Raw genomic sequence first — 19,743 nt, 5'->3', positions numbered from 1 at the left:
CACGATCTTGGCTCACTGCAACCTCCGCCTCCTGGATTCAAGTGATTCTCCTGCCTCAGCCTCCCGAGTAGCTGGGACCGCAGGTGCACACCACCACGCCCAGCTAATTTTTATATTTTTTAGTAGAGACGGGGTTTCACCATGTTGGTCGGGCTGGTCTCAAACTCCTGACCTCAGGTGATCCACCTGCCTCGGCCTCCCAAAATGCTGAGATTACAGGTGTGAGCCACCGGGCCCGGCCGCAGACATTAAAATTAAAGGGCATCCGGACATGGTGGCTAGTGCCTATCATCCCAGCTACTCAGGAGGCTGAGGTGGGAGGGTCACTTGAGCCAAGGAGTTCAAAGTTAAAATGAGCCATGGTCACACCACTGCACTCCAGCCTGGGCAACAGAGCAAGACCCAGTCTTTTAAAAACAAAAAACAAGAACCCCATAGGGAAGGGCAAACACTTGGCTGGGACATAGAGACATTTGAAGGGAATGCTAAGAGAGAGAGGTGGGGAACTAGGTGAGTGGAGCGCAGAGGGCCTGTGTGCCAGCAGGGGATTGGGCCTTCAGGACTGAGGGAAGGGCCTGCGTGCCAGCCGGTAACAGTAACAGTAGGCAGCCAGGTGCTGTGCTTGACTCTTCATGACAGTTTTATGAAGGAGATTCTGTTTATCCCCACTTTACAGATGAGGAAATTGAGGCTTAGAGGTTATTTGCTCAAAAGTTGCCCAACTGGAGCGTGATAGAGTCAGGATTTCAGCCCCCATCTGTCTGACTCCTGATCTCACTGTCACCATTGGGAGGAATTCTGAGGTGGTTGAAGCAGCTGGACTGGTGTGCCTGGTGGAGAAGGTAGAGGGAGGAGGAGGAGTCTTGGCTGGGGGTCCGTGGTGGGGTGTGGTTTCTACCTCGGGTGGCTGGTGTTGGCTCGTGATGTTTTCAGCAGGATACAGGAGCGCAGAAGCAGAGTTTGAGGGGTGATGCTGAGCCCAGTTTGGATATGCAGTATGTGGTACCTGTGCAGCCTCCTGGCGGAGCTGCCCTGTAAATGTCTGGAAGCGTGGGTCTGGGGCCACAGGAATTCAGGAATGGAGACAGCACATGGTGGTAACAGGAGCCCCTGGAGGCGTAGGTGACCCCAGGGAGCAGATCATCAGTGGAGAATAGAAGGAAACATGAGTTCAAAAGTCTTAGGAAATACCAACAGTTAAGAAGCTGGGGGCGGGGTGGGGGTGGGCAGGCGCAGTGGCTCATGCCTGCAATCCTGGCACTTTGAGAGAATAAGGCTGGCAGAATGCTGGAGCCCAGGAGTTTGAGACCAACCTGGGCAACATGACGAAACCTCATCTCTACAAAAAGTACAAAAAATTAGCTGGGTGTGATAGTGCACGCCTGTAATCCCAGCTACTCAGGAGATGGAGGCAGGAGGATTGCTTGAGCCTGGGAGGCAGAGGTTACAGTGAGCCAAGATCACACCACTGCACTCCAGTCTGGGGGCACAGTGAGACCCTATCTCAAACAAACAAAGAACATGTGGGGGTGAAGAGGCTTCAGGGCTGGACCATGGGCCTAGCACTGCCAGCAGACACAGCCTTGCCTGCCCTCAGGACCTCAGCTGCCAGGCCCCCTGGGAGGGAGTGGGCCCCTGTGTCCTGGGGATGGAGAGAGTATGGACAGTCATGGCGTGTGTCTGAATCACTCCCTCTTCTTTCTTGGGCTCTGGCCAGCCTCCTCCCCAGACCAGTGTGATGTCAGGCCCAGCTGACCTGAAGGTGCAGGGTTGCCTGGTGCAGGTTCCTCTGGGATGAGGTTCTGAGGGCACCCAGCCTGGCCTTGCTCCAGAAGCTTGGGCTCTGCGCACCGAGGGGTGAGTTAAGGCTGACCAAACTTGGTGGGGCTGACATGTGGAAGCAAGATAATCCTCTGGCTGGGGGAGGAGCTGTAAGCTCCCTTCTCTTCTTCAGTATGTTCTTTTTTTCCTTTAGGGCTTGGAGAAGAGGGAGGTGGAGGTGGGAGAGGGCCGCCTGGGAGGTAGGGTTGGCGTATATTCCTGAGAATACGGTAGATTGTTTTGGAAAAACCCTCTTGGCCGGAAATTGCCTGTCCTGTCTGCGCCTTGGTGTGGATTTGTCACTTTGCATGCAGTTGGAGAGGCTGGAGAGGGGAATGGACAGCAGAGCTGGGCTGGTTTCCAGCCTCTTGTTTCCTTTAGCTCTGCAGAGTGGAGATGTAAAGAGACAAGTGAAGAGCAGAGGGGGTGTACACGTGGGGTGGATTCCCGAAATCCTAGAGGTAGTTTGGATCCTGTGGATGTCTTAGGATGGTACTAGGACGCAAGAGATTTACAGGGGGAGGTGAGGCAGGGAGAAAGCGGGTTTGGATCAGATCCTTTATCCAGCCAGGGCAAGAAGGGAGGGGCCTGGTATTCTCTGCCTTGCCTTCTACAGCCTCCCACTTTGCAGCTACTCCCAAGACTAGTGTGTGCCTTTAGCTGCAGTAAGATGCCCGCTTCTGCACAGCATAGAACCAGGCGTTTGGGGGCCTCGCCGGCAGTCATCCGCCTACCCTGGTGTGCTCGGGGTGGGGAAGGGGCTGTGTGAGGAGAGTGGGCCTTAGGGGGAGCCCCACCTAGTGCCCTAGCAGGGTCTGGCTCAGCCTTGACGCTGCGTGGGGAGGAGAGGTCGCAGCATCTGTCTCTCTGCCCCAACCCAGAGAGGGTGCCCTGAGCTCAGCCCTAAATACCCGGTACTAAAGAGTCAGTGGCTGCTTCAGATGCCACCAGAATGAGAAGTGGTGCCTTGGGGCCCCGGGGGAGAGGAAGAGCCTCTGCCCTGGGACTTCCTGTGCCGGCGATGGCCTCGCGCCAGTGCTGGGCGCGGCACCCCCGCGTGGGCCTGTGTTGGGGCGGCTTTTCAGCAGGAGTCCGGGCCCTCGTGTAACCGCTCTGAAGTCAGGGAGGTCAGTGCGTGCCCAGCGCACAGCGCGTGCGGCGTTGCGGGAGTGGCGCGCGGGGAATCGGCCGCGGGAGGCCTCGGGGCGGGGGGCGTGGCCTGCGCGTGGGGCGGGCGCTGGGAGGCGGCGCGGAGCCGGCTGAGCTCAGGGCCGAGCTGCGGGGCAGGTGGGCGCCCGGCGTTCTGGGAGCAGAGCGGCCGCCGGGGCAGGCTGGGGGCGGGTTGGGCTGCAGGCCCCGGGACGCCTAGGAGGAGGGGTCTCAGATGGAGTCGGAGGGCTGGCCCCTTACCGTGAATACGGGGGGCTCGTGAATCCCCGAGGCCCCAGTTGGTGGCTCTGGGGCCCTGGAGGCGGGCCGAGGGCTGAGTGGAGCCCGGTTCCGCGGCCGGCGAAGGCAGAGCCCCGGCTCTCGGTAGGGGTCAGCCCGGGGCTGGCACAGCTGTCTCGCTGGGAGAGGGTGGGAGCAGCGCCGCGGAGAGGAGGAACGGAGCTCGGACGGGCTGCAGGAGGGAATGGCCGCAGCCCGCAGGAGGAGGAGGGGCGCGACCACCCGGCTGCCGGCCGACGGCGGATGAGGCTGTGGGAGGCTGTGGGGGGCGGGGGTCACAGACTGGGGCCTCCCCCGGGGCTGAGACGCAGTAGCGGCCCTGCGCTCCTTCTGGAGGATGCTCGACGCCCGGCCCCCCAGGACGCAGGGCAGTGACGCTGCCGGTGCCGCTGCGGGGCGGGGGCTGCGGGCGCTGCTTCTCTCCCTGACCGCAGCCACTGGGATTTTGGGCTCCATGGGGGAGAGATCTGCTTACCAGCGCCTGGCTGGGGGCGAGGAGGGACCGCAGGTAATGGGGAAGGCTGGGGATAGCCAGATACCTGGGCACCAGACCCCTTCGTCTGCTGTGAGCCGGGCCCAGCCCTGCCCTCTGCGGCAGCCTCAGGAGTGAGGGTGTCTGCTCCTGGGCCAGGGGACAGAGAGCGGTGTGTTTATGTGGGTGTGGCGGTGGTGACTTAGTGATGCTGGCATCTGCCTCTGTGCATGGATCCCCTGGGACCCCAAAAAGCTGCCCGCCGGGCTGTCTTCCATGCCCCAAGGGAGTCCAGGAAGCACTGCTAGGATTGGGGTTCAGTCTTTTAGGAGAACTGTGTCTGTATGTCCTGGGCATTCCCATTTACTGGCCTTTTGAATATGAATATCAAGCCAGATGTCCTTGTTTGCTTTTGAAAATATGGTCACTGTGTTGATGGATGGGGCAGCTTCCCTTCCCCTTGGAGAGAAAGACTTCCTCTCCCGACCGACAGAGGGCAGTAGCCGACAGGAGAAAGGGGGGACTCGGGGGAGCGTTGGGGCTTAAGGTCTGGCTGTTTTCCTGGGGAGGAGAAAGGGGGCTGGGCCGGGCGCGGTGGCTCACGCCTGTCATCTCAGCACTTTGGGAGGCCGAGGCGGGCAGATCACCTGAGACCAGGACGCTGAGGTCAGGAGTTTGGGACCAGCCTGGCCAACATGGCGGAAAAAAAAAAATTAGCTGGGCATGGTGGCAGGTGCCTGTAATCCCAGCTACTCGGGAGGCTGAGGCAGGAGAATCACTTGAACCCAGGATCACGCCACTGCACTCAAGCCTGGGCGATAGAGCAAGACTCTCAAAAAAAAAAAAAAAAAAGGAGGGGGGTTTTAGGAGCTGGCCTGGCTCTGACCCGCACATACTTTGCTTCTTCCCGCAGCTGGATTACTGAGCCAGTTACAGGTCTTGTTCTTACTGGACATCCAAGGAAGGGAGGGTCAGGCATGGGGTTCTGACGACTTTGAGACACATATTTCTGGGGACGTTAGAGTTTTTAATCTGGCCATTCTGATCCAGCAGACCCATTTTGAAGTAGAGGGAATAACCCTGCTTAAATTGTTCCCCGGCCCCGGTCCCTGGGTCTCCTTCCAGGCATGCTTGGTGCCAGGGTAGGCTGTAGACTTCTCTGATGCAAGGGCACAGTCAGCCAAGGTTTGGGGAAAAGTCAGCTCCAGTGTCACGTAGGCCTAACCTTGTCCACCTGACCTCAGCCCCCACTCAGTCCACACCTGCTATCTCCAGGAGCTTTGTGGGGTGGATGGCAGGGGGATGAGGAAGAGGGACTGAAGTTGGGGTGTCCTCCCCACCTCCTGGAGTTAGACCAGGAAATGGCTATCCCTTTTGGCATCATCAGGGAGGTCAAGCGCTGGGAGAGGCCCTGGGATGCTGAGTCCCCAAAGCCCTGCTCCCCAGCTGCCCACCCCTCCAGCCAGCTGAGGCTCCCTGAGCTGGTGGCCAGCTGGACAGGGACAAGAGAGCAGTGTGCAAGAAACGGGCTCCCTAGGCATGGCTCAGCGGGGAGGGGGGGCGCCTGGGGAGCTGGAGAGGGCTTCCTGCAGCTGTCAGGTGTGTCTGGGGGCCGTAGCGAGGGGTGTGAGAGCCGCTGGCACCCTTTGAAGAGGGCCAGAGAGATCATTTGTCAGTTCTAGAAACATGGGGGCCCCATGGGGGCTTGATGGAGTGTCTCTAGGCCCCTTAATCTGAGGCTGTGGTCTGTGTCGGGGGCATTATACAGGAGACATCCTACAGCTTTGGGGTGGGGGCGTCCCAGCAGGAGTCTCAGGGCATATTTGTTTGTTTTGAGGGGGTTTGGGAACTTGGCCACCTGGTCTGGGTAGGAGGCACCCTGGGTGTTTGGGCAGCAGACAAGGCCACCCCGGGGAGGGGGTGGGGATCCTTACCCCACCCTACCCTTGCTCTTGGCTGGACTGCCCCACTCTGGCAGGCTGCCGGCCTCCTATTTCCGTCGGGCACCAGGGTAACAGGGCCACATTAGGGTCTGAGCCAGGAGACGCCCAGCCAAGGCTGGGACTGGGGGGTGGGGGAGGGTCTCTGAGGAGTCATCTGCAGGGCCCAGCAGGGCCTCTGGGGCCCAAGCCTCTCACTCAGGCTGTGTGTTAGTCCCCATGTCCCCACACAAGCCCATGTGGAAGTCCACAGCCCTGCTTTGTACATGCTGTTTGAGTCACATAGCCCCCACCCTAAAGTCCCAGGAGTTGTCTGCAACTGTGAGGGCTGGGGTAGAAGCCAGAGACAGGAGCCTTGTGTATGGGGAGGCAGGGGGGCCAGTGCGGGTGGCTGGGAGGAAGAGTCCCCCCCATTCCTGCTGCCCTCTTGGCAGTGATTCAGAAAGGTCCTTTTTCAGCCAGTGTCAGAGCTGCTCAGCTGGGGAGGGAGGGAGGGAGGGAGGGAGAGAGAGAGAGAGGCAGGCAAGAGGGAGGGCAGGCGGGCAGTCGGGTGGGGAAGCCGGGGAGTAGGGCTGGACTGTGACCACTGCCCTGGAGAGAAGACAGAAACAGGACAGAGGATCCCGGCTGCAGCCAGCGTGAGGAAAGCTCCTCCGCTCCCTGCCAGACTGGCCAGCTGTGCAAACCCAGCTGAGCCTGCAGCAGAGTGGAGGAGCGCACCCCTTTCTTCCTCATTTCCCCACCCCTGGTGTGGGATTTGGGGGGCTCCTGGGCAGAGTGCGAAGCTCCGGAGCCGAGGCCGCCGGATCCCCAGTGACTGCTCAGGGGGGTCCCGCTGCGTGGAGATGCCGGCAGCACGTCGGTTCCCTGACCTGGAGCTCTCCTTCCCTCTCCTGGCCAGACTGCGGCGACGCCTGTACACAGTGAGTGGGGGGCAGGGGCTGGACTGCTGGGGACTGGCTGGGCTCCTCAGCACCAGCGCTTGACTGAGAGGCAGAGAGCAAGACTGGGAGCGGCTGAGGGACCCCGCCAGTGAGGCCTTGACGGGGGTCCCGGGCCAAGCGGCCTCTCCTGCGGCTGCTGCATTCATTCTTGTTGGCCTGTGTGTTTGCATGGCCACAGAGTAGTGACGGACACAGGTGTGCAGACCTCACGAGGTGCTGGGGGCCAGGCCCATGCAGAATTGGAGAGTGTTTGAACTCGGGAGGAGCTGCAGCCATGCCCTGTGCTGCACAAAGAAGCTTGGGCTGGTGGGGGACTTAGAGGGGAGGTGGACCCCTGTGGAGTCACCCTGACTGCTTCCCTCACCGGGATCCCGGAGTTCCTGCCGGTCCTCCCACGCGCATCCCTGTGCAGAGCCGCGCTGTTGCTGGGTCAGGGAGCATGGAGGGGAGTGCACAGCTGAGCAGAGGTGCATTAGCTGGTGTTTCAGGGAGAGGGAACAGGCCGGGCTGTGCTTTCTGAAGAGCTTCAGGGGAGGGGCCTCTGGGTCTCCCCCAGCCCTGACCACCCGGGGCATGGCTTTGAGCTGTTTTCAGGAGCCTAGAGGAGGGGGCCTGGATCCTTGGGAGTTGGTGGTGGGAGGAAGAAGAGGGGGCCTGGAGACTGCTCGCCCTGTGGGAGACTAGGAGCCCCCATCCTGAGGCTGAGCCCTGGACGGGGTGGGATCACTTTGCTCCAGGGACAGGGCAGCAGTGGCCGGGCCGTGGCTGTGGCCGGGCCGAGGGGAGACGCTGCCTAGGCCCGTGACTCCCAGTGCGCCTCTGGGCTTGCTTCCGGCAAGCCGCGGCGCCCGGTCCTCTTAAACCCCACGCCTCTTGTTTTGTAAACAGATGATTTTGTTGAGGATAAATGAATACAGCTTAATACTTAGAACTGTTCCTTGCATACAGTAAGTGCAGTTGAAGTGTCGGATTTTATTTTATTTTGAGATGGAGTTTTGCTCTTGTTGCCCAGGCTGGAGTGCAATGGCACGATCTTGGTTCACCACAGCCTCTGCCTCCTGGGTTCAAGTGATTCTCCTGCCTCAGCCTCCTGAGTAGCTGGGATTACAGGCACGTGCCGCCACGCCCGGCTAATTTTCTAATTTTAGTAGAGATGGGGTTTCTCCATGTTGGTCAGGCTGGTCTAGAACTCAGGTGATCCGCCCACCTCAGCCTAAGTGCTGGGATGACAGGCCTGAGCCACCACACCCAGCCTAGATGTTATTTTTATTGTTACTCGTCTTTAATAGAGTTAATAGAAATATATGACCTGTTATATTAACGTGTTAACCTGTGTACAGTGAAACAGGCAACACAGTGGGAACTCCAATATAAAGAGACATAAGAGGAAGGTAATAATATTTTATGTATCCTAATACGTTAGTAACCTAGGCAGCGTAGTGAGGAGTCAGATCCTCAGACCTCAGGTGGAAACACCGTGAAGGCAGCATCTGCAAGTGCGGACAGGGGGAGTTCTGAAATAATGAGAGGGGGTTGCCTTCACTGATGTTTTTGCAAATAGTGGACTTCTGCTATGTTCTGAATAAAGCAAAGTCCATTTTCCCTTAAGTTTACACAGTAGTTTCATTCCAGGAAAATTTATTTTATATTAAAACCATAAGGCCAGGAGCAGTGGCTCACGCCTGTAATCCCAGCACTTTGGGAGGCCAGGGCAGGTGGATGGATCACTTGAGCTCAGGAATTCGAGACCAGCCTGGCCAACAAATTAGCCGGACGTGGTGGCGGGTGCCTGTGATCCCAGCTTCTTGGGAGGCTGAGGTGGGAGAATTGCCTGAACCGGGGAGGCTGAGTTTGCAATGAGCCAAGATCATACCATTATACTCCAGCCTGGGTGACAGAGTGAAACTCTGTCTCAAAAAAAAAAAAAAAAACTGTAAAAGTACTTTCTTGTTTATATGTAAAGTGGGATCATATTCTAGGTTTGCACCATCATAAACACCTTCATGAATTGAGTAGTGTGGGATTTGGGACAGGGCGAGAATGTCCTATGCATTGCAGGCTAGCTCACGCTCTTGTCCCCAAACCACCCACTGAATGTCACTAAGGCCCCCCCAAATGTTGTGTCAACCAAAACTGTCCCACAGGGGGCTGTGCAGCCTCATGAGAACCGCTCCAGTAAAGGGTTACATCTTTCAGTTTGGAAACCACCCGGCTGGCCAGCTGCCTGGCCCGGTCGCCGAGGTGGAAGAGCCAGGATTTGAACTGAGGGTTTCTCATTCCCCTTTGTTGCTCTTTGTGCTTCCCTGAGCTGCCTGAAAAAGTCGGAACTGTCACTGTGTTGGCAGGGCCACTGGGAACTGTGGGGGCAGGAGGCTCACGCTGGGCCCGGGCTGTGTGTGCCTTCTTCTCTGAGTGCTGCCCACTGTGATGGGAGCTGGGGAGGAGGCCACCACTGAGTGGGGGAGAGGGATGGCTTGGTCCCCAGCCGGGCAGCTGGCCTTTTTTCTCTTGCCTGTTTTCCTCTTTGGGGATTGAGCATGGGTGGGGGGCTAGCCTGGCCACGCCCTCAGCTCTGACATACCTTACGCAGACAGGGATGGGTTTGCTGTGCGGTGGATCCGCTTGCTTAGCTTTGAAGGTGCCACCAGCTTCTTTATCTGGGCCCAGGAGAGTGTAGGTCAGAGGTCACTCTCCGGCACCATTGGCTGATCGTGGCCTGCAGTGTGCTTTGGCCCACACGCTGTGTGTGCGTGTGTGTGCGTTTCAGATCTGAACTATTCAGCATTGTTAAAAAGTCAGGAGAAAGACGAATATTAAGTGAAATCAAGGAACAGAATGGCATGGTTAATGCGTGAATATTTGTGTGGGACAACAGAGTCTGAAGGGTCCGCAGAAGGCGTCACTGGCAGCTCCTGGGGAGCTGGGTGGCTGAGCAGTTGGGGAGGGAGTGAGATTCGTGGCTCAGTGTGCCTTCTGAATATTTTACCATGTGCATATATTACCTTTCCAAACAAACTTTAGTGGTGATTTAAATGGAGATTTCTTTTATTTCTTGAAAAAATGGAAAGCTTTGACAACACTGGGCTACGGTCTCTTGTGACAACCATTGATGGGATCTGAGCTCCCTGTTCGCGGGTGTCTGCAGGCCCACCCCAGGCCTCACCCCTCCCTCTCGTGTTCTGCTTGCTGTGGCCCTGCAGGCACTTGAGTGGTGGCCCATGGAGGGGTCTTTGGATTGTTAGGAGAGGCTGGCGTGGTCAGGCACTGGGAGGAACTTAGCTTAGAGCTCATCTGACCCTGAGAGTTTTCTCCATCACATCTGAGGAGCCCATAGATGGGTCTCAGGGCACACTGCACCCTGCAGAGATTTTTATCAAACGTTAGGAGTAAGCACACGTCGATGTTCCCGGAGAGACCGCTGTTTTTTTAAAAGATTTTCCAGGGCTTTCGGCCCCTAGGAACTTCGAGCAGGTGAGGAACATGAGCACAGAGGGGTTGGTCTTGGGTCACTCGGCCACAGATCACATTTCGGGAGCAAGACCCTGACTCCTGACTCCAGGGCCAGGGCTGTATCTCCGTTACCCTAATTGTGCCCTGTGGCTGGCAGGAATAGGGGACGTGGGTCCAGGCGGTTCTCGGTAGCTTCTCTCGGGAGTCAGAAGGTGGTGTGAGCCCTTCCAGGTGGCCGTGTAGTGGGATGAAGGTGAGCCCAGGTCACTCGGGCAGGCCCCTGTTGTCCCCCCACAACCCTTGTCCCTGAGCCACTCCTCCCTCCCCACAGAGGCTGGGAGGCGGCAGCATGCAGCCAGAGGAGGGCACAGGCTGGCTGCTGGAGCTGCTGTCCGAGGTGCAGCTGCAACAGTACTTCCTGCGGCTCCGAGACGACCTCAATGTCACCCGCCTGTCCCACTTTGAGTACGTCAAGAATGAGGACCTGGAGAAGATGGGCATGGGCCGGCCTGGTAGGTGGGATGTTGGCTTGGCTTGTCTCGCCCCTGAACCTTTCCATCCTCTGTCCTCAGGACCACTCAGTGCACGGGGGGCAGCTGAGAGCTCTCTGTGTCCCAGAGCCCTGAGGTGGAGCAGGCTGAGAACTCTGTCTGTCCCAGAGCCCTGAGGGAGCAGGAGGGACATCAGTAGGTGCTGATGTGTGATGAGAACAGTTGGCAGTTGTAAAGGTGAATTGGAGTTTGAGGAGAGTGAGGCCTTCCCTAAAGCCGGCTACACAGGAGTCACTCCATGCCCCATTCTGTTCTCACGTAGAGTGTACTGCATTGCCCCTCCTTCATAAGCAAAGCATCAAATTGAGTCTGTTCTCGTCATTCTGAATACTGGGGGGTCCATGTCCAGAGATCTGTAGGGAGAATGCTCACTCTCAGATGGTTTGCTGATTTGCGCTCGCGCTCTCTTTCTCGCTGTCTCACATGCGCACACGCATGCACACGCACAGGCATACACGCAGGTGCACATGCACACGCACAGGCATACACGCACATGCATACACGCAGGTGCACATGCACACGGACACATGCACACACATGCCTGCACACAGACACGCACACATGCACGCACATGTGCACACACGCGCACACACAGGCATACATGCACGCACACACGCATATGCACGCACGCACACGCACACGTGCGCACACGCATGTGCACACACGCACGCACACACACAGGTTTGCTCTGATTTGAGTTCAACGCTTATCTTCATATTTTTCCTGAAAGTGGGGGTTGTAGCATCTAAAACTCATGATGTTCTTCATAAAACATTAGAAACGTATTAGGGCTTTCAAGTTAAAATAGCTAACTAGGTAATAATGTGTTAAGTTAGACACTGACTTTGTTACAATAGCTAAATAGGTAGTAATGTGCTAAGTTAGACATTGACTTGTGCTACTTTAGGCCTGGATAGTTGGTGTCCGATGCTAGTAGCATAAGAAGATTTTACGGAGGGAAAAAAACCTCAACACTGAGAAAATTCTGTTCATTGCCTTGATTTTTCCTGAGACCTGGGAGAAGCCCATGGCTTCAAGTTTTTGGTTAAACACCTTCACCCAGTTGGAGAGCCAGTGCCAGGAAGTGGAGTGCAGAGACCTCTGGTCAGTTGAGGCTCCGGGTTAGCTGGGGTTGACTTCCCTGGTGTCACTGTGCTGGGTGGTGTCTAGTGGCAGACGCACCCCCGAGGGGACCACAGGCAGCAGCCTCTCTCAGGGGCTACGGCGGCCTTCACAGCACGGGGTTCCCCACCCTCCCTGCAGGCCAGCGGCGGCTGTGGGAGGCTGTGAAGAGGAGGAAGGCCTTGTGCAAACGCAAGTCCTGGATGAGTAAGGTGGGTGAGGAGGTGGGAGGGTGGCAGGCTCGAACGCCCCCCTGTGCTTCCGGTCCTGGGAACCTTCCCCAACTCCCCGGCAGGTCAAATCTCGCCGTTCCCCCGGCACTTTGTACAGGACCCCCGCATCCAGGGTCTTATCGGGCAGCGCACTTGTAGAGCTGCCGGGCTAAGTGTCTGTCTCCGCCAGATATGGACACGCTAGCAGCCTGTGTGGGTGAGGCCTTCACAGCCCCTCGGCACACCTGGAACAGGAGCTCATTGACAAGTGTGCCTTCACTGAGCCCTGCTGTGTCTGAGCGTTGAGGCCAGTGTCCAGCGTGGGGTGAGGGACCCGTCTGGACCCAGAACATCTTTGCTTGTCTTCCCTCCTCCCCGGCCCTCTCTAATCTCTGGGTTTCTCTGGTCGTCTGTCCCTGCTGACAGCTTCCTTCCCCACAGCCTGTCCCCACCTCTCCCCACACCTTGTCCTAATTTGGGTCTGTGGCGTAGTGAGTCCCTGGTCTGACTCAGTGGAACTTTGCCCATTGTCTGGAAGACAATGAGAGAGGAAGTGAGCCAGCCCCGGCCTTTCCTCCCCGCGTCTGGCCTCAGGGCTGGGTTGGGGGGTGGGCAGGGCCGAACAGCTGGAGTGGGATTGGGCAGCAGAGATTTTCCTGGCTGCAATCTGGCAAAGGGGCTGTCTCTTGGGATCCTGTGGCTTTTTCTGGGAACACTGTCCTGGTCCTTTGCCCGGGTTTTAGGGAAGGATGAGTAGTGTCGGGATGGTGGAGGCAGGAGAAGAGAGCAGCGTGGTTTGCCGAGATTTAGGGGTGCTGAGATTTAGGGGTCTTGGATCTGCCACTGGCTCTTGATAGGTCCCTGGGCAGTCAGTGGCCTCCAGATTTTTGTTGTGTCTTCAGTGAAATGATGCCGGGCCCCACTGCCCAGCTCACCTCCCAGGGCTGTAGGAGGCACCGGAGATAATGGCTGTGGAGGGTCTTGTAACCCGAACATTGCTTGCAAACATAAGGAATTCTAGTTACTGGAAGGAAGCACAGGGCAGAGGCCAGAAGAAGCCCTCAGATTAGAGGCACCCTGGCCTGGACGGATCAGGATCCACCAGCTTTGGGGGCGTGAGACCCAAACTGGCAAGAATCTGCAGCTGGAACCAAGGCTGTGGGTGCCTCAGTGGAGGCCGCCAAGTCAGACTGATGCGGCCAGCGTTGACCCTCATGGTCTCCTTTCTTCTGTCCCTTGACCTTCGGCCCCCTCCCTGTCTACCCTGGCTTCCGAGTCTCCTCCACTCTTCCTTCTGTCTCAGCCCTCAGCTCTAGGCGCCCCTCCAGAGACCCAGCTATCTTCCCAGGCCCCTCCCCAGCAAGGACTAGCTTCATCTGAACCACACACACACTCACAGTTCAACCTCAGACTAAAATTATCCTCTCCCCTGGGCAGGATGAAGGGCAGCCGACTCCCTGGTGAGGGTGGAGACAGACAGCACCAAATGGTCAGGCCAGAGAAGGGGCCAGGGCTAAAAATGGACAAGGAGGTGTTTGTGGAGGGCCCCTGCGGCTCCCGCGCCATGGACCCGGGTTAGGGCTGGAGTCTGCGGGGCGGCGGGTGCAGGAAGGGAGGGCGGGGCAGGACTGGGAGGAGACTGGGACCTTGGCTGGGTGGTGCCCTCCCTGTCCGCACAGCTGGGTGTGGGGCCGCTCAGCCACAGGCTGCATGCCTGTCGGTCTTTTTCTGGTACCCTCCTTGAGGCCAGCGTCAGCCTTTGGGTTCGTATTTGGGGGTGTGCCCTGGACGGAGTGTGGGCCTCCAGCCGCTGCCCCACTGGCAGTTTGGCAAAGCCAGGACCTGTCTGGAAGCCGAAGCCAGGGATCACCAGGTGGACCCAGCAGGGTGGGACTGAGGGACTGACCCTGGGGTGTTGGATTCCATCTGGCCCCCGGCTGCCTTCAAACAGGTGTTCAGTGGAAAGCGACTGGAGGCTGAGTTCCCCCCTCATCACTCTCAGAGCACCTTCCGGAAGACCTCGCCGGCCCCTGGCCCAGCAGGGGAGGGGGCCCTGCAGAGCCTCACCTGCCTCATTGGGGAGAAGGACCTGCACCTCCTGGAGAAGCTGGGCGATGGCTCCTTCGGCGTGGTGCGCAGGGGCGAGTGGGACGCGCCCTCAGGGAAGACGGTGAGCGCTCTGTGTCCTGCCAGCTCAGCAGAGGCACGGGACCCGGGGCTGGTAGTGGCTGTTCTGCCCCCAACCAGGATGTGGATGGGACTGGGGACGCGTCACAGTGTGGCTCATCCCAGAGTCCATGCTCAGGAATGTTGGGGTTTTATTTATTTATTTATTTGAGACGGAGTCTCGCTCTGTCTGTCGCCCAGGCTGGAGTGCAATAGGCATGATCTTGGCTCCCTGCAGCCTCCACTTTCTGGGTTCAAGTGATCCTCCTGCCTCAGCCTCCTGAGTAGCTGGGATTACAGGTGTGCGCCACCACGCTTGGCTGGTTTTTGTCTTTTTAGTAGAGATGGAGTTTCACCATGTTGGCCAGGCTGGTCTCGAACTCCTGACCTCAGGTGATCTGCCCACCTCAGCCTCCCAAAGTGCTAGGATTACAGGTGTGAGCCACCACGCCCAGCCCATGCTCAGGTTTAACTAAGCACATTTATTATTTCAACTATAAAAATAATTTACTTATTATAAAAGTTTGGAAAGTATTTGAAAAACAAGAAAAAAGAAATTGCCTGTAATCCCACCACTCAGAGGAAGCTGAGTTGGCATTTCTGCCTCTTCCTCCCACTTTAGGTATTTTGTTGGATTTAGTTAAGATACAAATTCTGGATACAGCTTTTAAAATCTTGTTCTTTCTTCTCGACACTGCATTTAACATTTTCCCCTCAGGGATAACGTGTGCACCACAGCATACAATTCTGGTGTGACTGTTTCCTATGCAGGAGCCATGTCCTTACTGCCCAGATCACGTGCAGTGCATTCCCAGCACCTCAGAGGGCTCCTCATGCTCCGTCCACTCAGTGCGTCCTTCTCCCGGGGAAGCCGCTGTCACTCAGCGCGTCCTCCTCCCGGGGAAGCCGCTGTCACTCAGCGCGTCCTCCTCCCAGGGAAGCCGCTGTGCCGACTTCTAGCTCCACACATTTGTTTTTGGCATTACATTTAAAGCATTTTTCTTTTACAGCTAAACACCTTTTAATATTCCATTTTATGACCAGCCTGCGCAATATGGTGAAACCCCATCTCTACTAAAAATACAAAATTAGCCGGGCGTGGTGGCGCCTGCCTGTAATCCCAGCTACTCAGGAGGCTGAGGCAGGAGAATCACTTGAACCCGGGAGGCAGAGGTTGCAGTGAGCTGAGATCACGTCACTGCACTCCAGCCTGGGTGACAAGAGCGAGACTCTGTCTCAAAAAAAAAAAAAAAAAAAAATTCCATTTTAGACCATTTGAATATTCTGTCATCATACTGGTTATCTCTTACTTTTTGGTTGGTATTTAAACCCGCATTCCCCCAGGAAGGGGAGGCGTGGCCGACGATGGCTCCTGAGGGCCAGCCGTCTGCTCTTCTCCAGCCAGGCCTCAGGCAGAGCACGTAAGCCCAGGCACTGGGGACATGCTTCCCCACCCGGATGAGGAGCTCGGAGGCAGGGATCGTTGAGCCCAGCTGGAGGGTGGAGCAGGTTGGCTCCGCGTGTCCGGGACCTGGCAAGTCCTGAGTCCTTGCAAATCCCGCTGTGGGCAGGTGAGTGTGTCTGTGAAGTGCCTGAAACCTGATGTCCTGAGCCAGCCAGAAGCCATGGATGACTTCATCCGGGAGGTCAATGCCATGCACTCGCTTGACCACCGAAACCTCATCCGCCTCTACGGGGTGGTGCTCACGCCGCCCATGAAGATGGTGAGTGCTGCGGGCAGGAGGGGGCGGGCAGGGAGAGGGCTCTGGTCCCAGACGTGTGGTTCGGTTACTCTCTCCATCCTAAGGTCAGAGGCGCCCTAGGTCCTACTTTGGTCCCCCAACCTGATGGAGTAAAGGGGTCCACAGGGGCCCAGCCTGGTACGGGCTGTGTCTGCTGCGGTCCGGTCCGGGTCTGTCTCTGGATTTTGCTGGTGCTCAGTGTCAGAGAGTTACTCCCATGGGAGGGGCTGGCCACTGAGTTTAATTTGGGGAATTTATTTATTTATTTATTTATTTACTTATTTTGAGACAGAGTCTCACTTTGTCGCCCAGACTGGAGTGCAGTGGCGCAATCTCGGCTCACTGCAACCTCGGCCTCCTGGGTTCACGCGATTTTCCTGCCTCAGGCTTCTAAGTAGCTGGGATTACAGCCGTGCGCTACCACGCCTGGCTAATTTTTGACCACGCCTGGCTAATTTTTGTATTTTTAGTAGAGATGGGGGTTTCACCATGTTGGCCAGGCTGGTCTCAGACTCCTGACCTCAAATGATCCACCTGCCTCAGCCTCCCAAAGTGCTGGGATTACCGGTGTGAGCCACCGCACCCGGCTGAGTTTTGGAATTTCTAGCCACTGCCTCTTTGGGCTCCTTCTCTCTAGGCATCAGTTTCCCAAATTGCCTCGAGGGAGAGGCCTGAGAAACTGCAGGACCCCTAGAGGTCCCCAGGTAGCAGGCCAGGAAGGAGCATGCAGCCTGGCTCTGGAAAGCCTTCAGGAAGGGGGCTGGGGGCCCAGCGTGGGCTGCTGAGAAGGGGCAGGGTCCTCCAGCTCATTCCTCCTGCCTCCTCTGTGGCCTCAGGTGACAGAGCTGGCACCTCTGGGATCGTTGTTGGACCGGCTACGTAAGCACCAGGGCCACTTCCTCCTGGGGACTCTGAGCCGCTACGCTGTGCAGGTGGCTGAGGGCATGGGCTACCTGGAGTCCAAGCGCTTTATTCACCGTGACCTGGCTGCCCGCAATCTGCTGTTGGCTACCCGCGACCTGGTCAAGATCGGGGACTTTGGGCTGATGCGAGCACTACCTCAGAATGACGACCATTACGTCATGCAGGAACATCGCAAGGTGCCCTTTGCCTGGTGAGGGGCAGGTGCTGCCAGCTCACAGAGTCCCTGCAGACCCAGGCCTCAAAGCTTCTGGGGCTTTCTTGACCCACCACAACCCCTGGTTTTGTTTGGGCCTGCCCTTGTCTGTTCTAAGCCTGGGGTGCCCTCCTTTGCACCCATTCACTCACCATCCATCTAGGAATTCCTGAGGACCCACGTGCCAGGGTCTGGGTGCTGGAAATCACAGGGATAGATGCTGTGTCCTCTCCAAGGGGCATTGCTGGGGGGGTGTTACAGGGATAGATGCTGTGTCCTCTCCCAGGGGCATTGCTGGGAGGGGGTGCTTCAGGGATAGATGCTGTGTCCTCTCCAAGGGGCATTGCTGTTGGGGGGTATTCAAGGGTTTCCTGAAATGTCAGGGAAGTTCGCCAGGGAAAGACTCATTGGTAAGCATGTTCTAGGTAGAGCTGGTGGTAGACAGGCCCAGGTCATAGCAGGCCTTGTCGATGGGCCAGGGCTGCTTACCTGTGCACTGGGGGTGGTATTTGGCCCTGCCCTGGCCCCTGTGTGGGCTTCTCCTCAGCTCACACCATTGTGGTCCTCTGGTGCCAGAGGCACCCAAAGGTGTGTGATCTGCCTGCTTTAAGGCGGGAAGGGTTCCAGTTCTGCTTTCCCGAGCGGTGGCTGTGGGCAACCTTATGATCCAGGACGCATGGTCATCTTAAGGAGCAGCTGGCTTTACACCCAGGGCGAGCACGGGTCTTAGATTATGCCTGTTGTCCTGGAGTGACTTATAGCAGCCTCTTTTGTATTCAGGCATCCTGGTTTGCATGGTAAGGTATTAGTACAGTTGCCTTTAAACAACACGATTAAGTTGGTGGGTTATTGTTCTCATTTCACCGATGAGGATAATGAATGAGCCTTAGAGATCTCGAGTGACTTTCCTGGCCCCATCCCCTTTGAGGGGCAGGGCTCGCTCTGGTTCCCTGTCTGGGTGCCACCCTCCTCTCTGCACCTCAGTCCATGCCGGGATGTCCTTTCTGACCTCACCGCAGTGGCACTTCCCCCTCACCTGGGGGTGCCCAGAACGAATGGGTGTATTTGGGTGAAGCCAGTATGACTGTTTCTACCCATTTTGGTTCTTCCCCAGGCCCTATCCGAATTTCCCACCCACTCCTTCCTGCCGAAGGACCCAAATCCCAGGATCCCGCCCCAAATCTGGGAACTGTCATCCTCCCACCACAGTCAGAAAACAGCCTGTGATCTTCTCTCCCTGCCCCGTCCCAGAGCCTCTGACCTCCTTCCTGTCCGTGCTTCTCTGGCTGGGAAACTTCCCCTCCTCTTCCCCCGCCAGGCTGCATGTGAATAAGAGGCTTAGACGATTTCCCCAAGTCCGTGCACCGTGTCGTCAAGGAGTCCTGCCCGCTTCACACGGCGCCCCTGAGACCCACTGTTGAACCTGGCCCAGGGGGTCACAACAAGTGTTTGCAGAATGAGTGTTTTAAGTCCCCAGGGCGGACGCGGGTAGGGTGTTTGAGAGGGCTTCTCTTTGACCCCTGCCTCTGCCAGGTGTGCCCCCGAGAGCCTGAAGACACGCACCTTCTCCCATGCCAGCGACACCTGGATGTTCGGGGTGACACTGTGGGAAATGTTCACCTACGGCCAGGAGCCCTGGATCGGCCTCAACGGCAGTCAGGTGAGGGCTGGGAGACGGGCCCCCATAGGGCTGGTGGGGTGAATTCCATTCCCAGCCTGCAGCCTGGCCCCACTGGAACTGCCTCTCACCCATGGACTCCCTCCTCCCACATCCCATATCCCCTCTCACGCCCCATATCTGTATGGCCTCAGGGAGAGCCCAGCAGAGACGGGGAGGGAAAAGCTGGGGCCTGCCCTCCTTCTCTAGCCCTTACCACATCCAATTGTTCCGAGGCCCCAGGCCTGGGAAGAAGGGTCTGGGGCTCTGGAGGCGGCCCCTCCCAGGCAGGCAGATCCCTTCTTTGGAGGCCAGGCACGGCAGCAGCTGCTGCAGCTGTGGATGGGCTGGAGGGAAGGCGGGAAGTGAAAGGCTGGGTGCTCTGTTTGTCCTCAAACTCTGCACCTCCTCACCTTTAGATCCTGCATAAGATCGACAAGGAGGGGGAGCGGCTGCCCCGGCCTGAGGACTGTCCCCAGGACATCTACAACGTCATGGTCCAGTGCTGGGCTCACAAGCCAGAGGACAGACCCACGTCTGTGGCCCTGCGGGACTTCCTGCTGGAGGTGAGGGACAGGTCAGCCCAGGAGAGCTGGGGTGTCCAAGCTGAGGGGCTACCCAGGCATCAGTCCCAGAGTTGGCAATGACCTTTCTCTTCCCCCAGGCCCAGCCCACGGACATGCGGGCTCTTCAGGACTTTGAGGAACCTGACAAGCTGCACATCCAGATGAATGATGTCATCACCGTCATCGAGGGAAGGTAGGGAGTGCAGGGCTGGGCCCCGCCCTGGGATCCCTTGAAGGGCACAGGTCGGAGGGGCCTGTGGACAGATCTCTTTGGCCTCCAAGATTCCCTTGGCCACACACAGGCTGGCAGTCGGGCCTGAACCCTGCAGTGTGAGGGGAGGACAGGCCTGCCTCCGTCTCCCTAGTGACTTTCCCTGCCCAGCTTCCCTCCACCACCCTTTCCCACTGCGCTGCAGCCCTGGCTGTGTAGTTGGGCCGGGCTGTCTTCCTGGAGGGGTAGGGAGTGGCCTGGCCTGGCCTCGGTGGCAGCAGAGTTCTGGATTCCCGTGTTTCCTTCCTCCTCTGCTCCTCCCC

General features: G+C 57.6%; 1 protein-coding gene across 6 annotated transcripts; it reads left to right on the top strand.

Moving 5' to 3' along the window:
- Positions 1 to 2,987: 2,987 nt before the first annotated feature.
- Positions 2,988 to 19,444, top strand: LOC116464437 (activated CDC42 kinase 1-like). 6 transcript variants are annotated; one of them, XM_032147700.2, is made up of 9 exons: positions 2,988 to 3,108; positions 10,408 to 10,588; positions 11,891 to 11,961; positions 13,913 to 14,131; positions 15,699 to 15,851; positions 16,706 to 16,983; positions 18,520 to 18,646; positions 19,063 to 19,209; positions 19,308 to 19,444. In XM_032147700.2, the coding sequence occupies exons 2-9, from the start codon at positions 10,426 to 10,428 to the stop codon at positions 19,404 to 19,406; spliced, it is 1,257 nt and encodes a 418-aa protein (XP_032003591.1). In that variant the 5' UTR covers positions 2,988 to 3,108; positions 10,408 to 10,425; the 3' UTR covers positions 19,407 to 19,444. The 6 variants fall into 6 exon arrangements, with proteins under 6 accessions (XP_032003591.1, XP_058291051.1, XP_032003587.1 ...); XM_058435068.1 differs by lacking the exon at positions 2,988 to 3,108 and adding an exon at positions 3,115 to 3,778 and having other exon boundaries at positions 13,964 to 14,131; XM_032147696.2 differs by lacking the exon at positions 2,988 to 3,108 and adding an exon at positions 3,115 to 3,778.
- The last annotated feature ends 299 nt before the right edge of the window (positions 19,445 to 19,743 follow it).

The sequence above is a fragment of the Hylobates moloch genome, unplaced genomic scaffold, assembly GCF_009828535.3.
Source record: "Hylobates moloch isolate HMO894 unplaced genomic scaffold, HMol_V3 SCAFFOLD_663, whole genome shotgun sequence".
Taxonomy (NCBI): domain Eukaryota; kingdom Metazoa; phylum Chordata; class Mammalia; order Primates; family Hylobatidae; genus Hylobates; species Hylobates moloch.
Note: the sequence above shows the minus strand (reverse complement) of the source record. Positions and strands in the feature narration are given on the sequence as shown.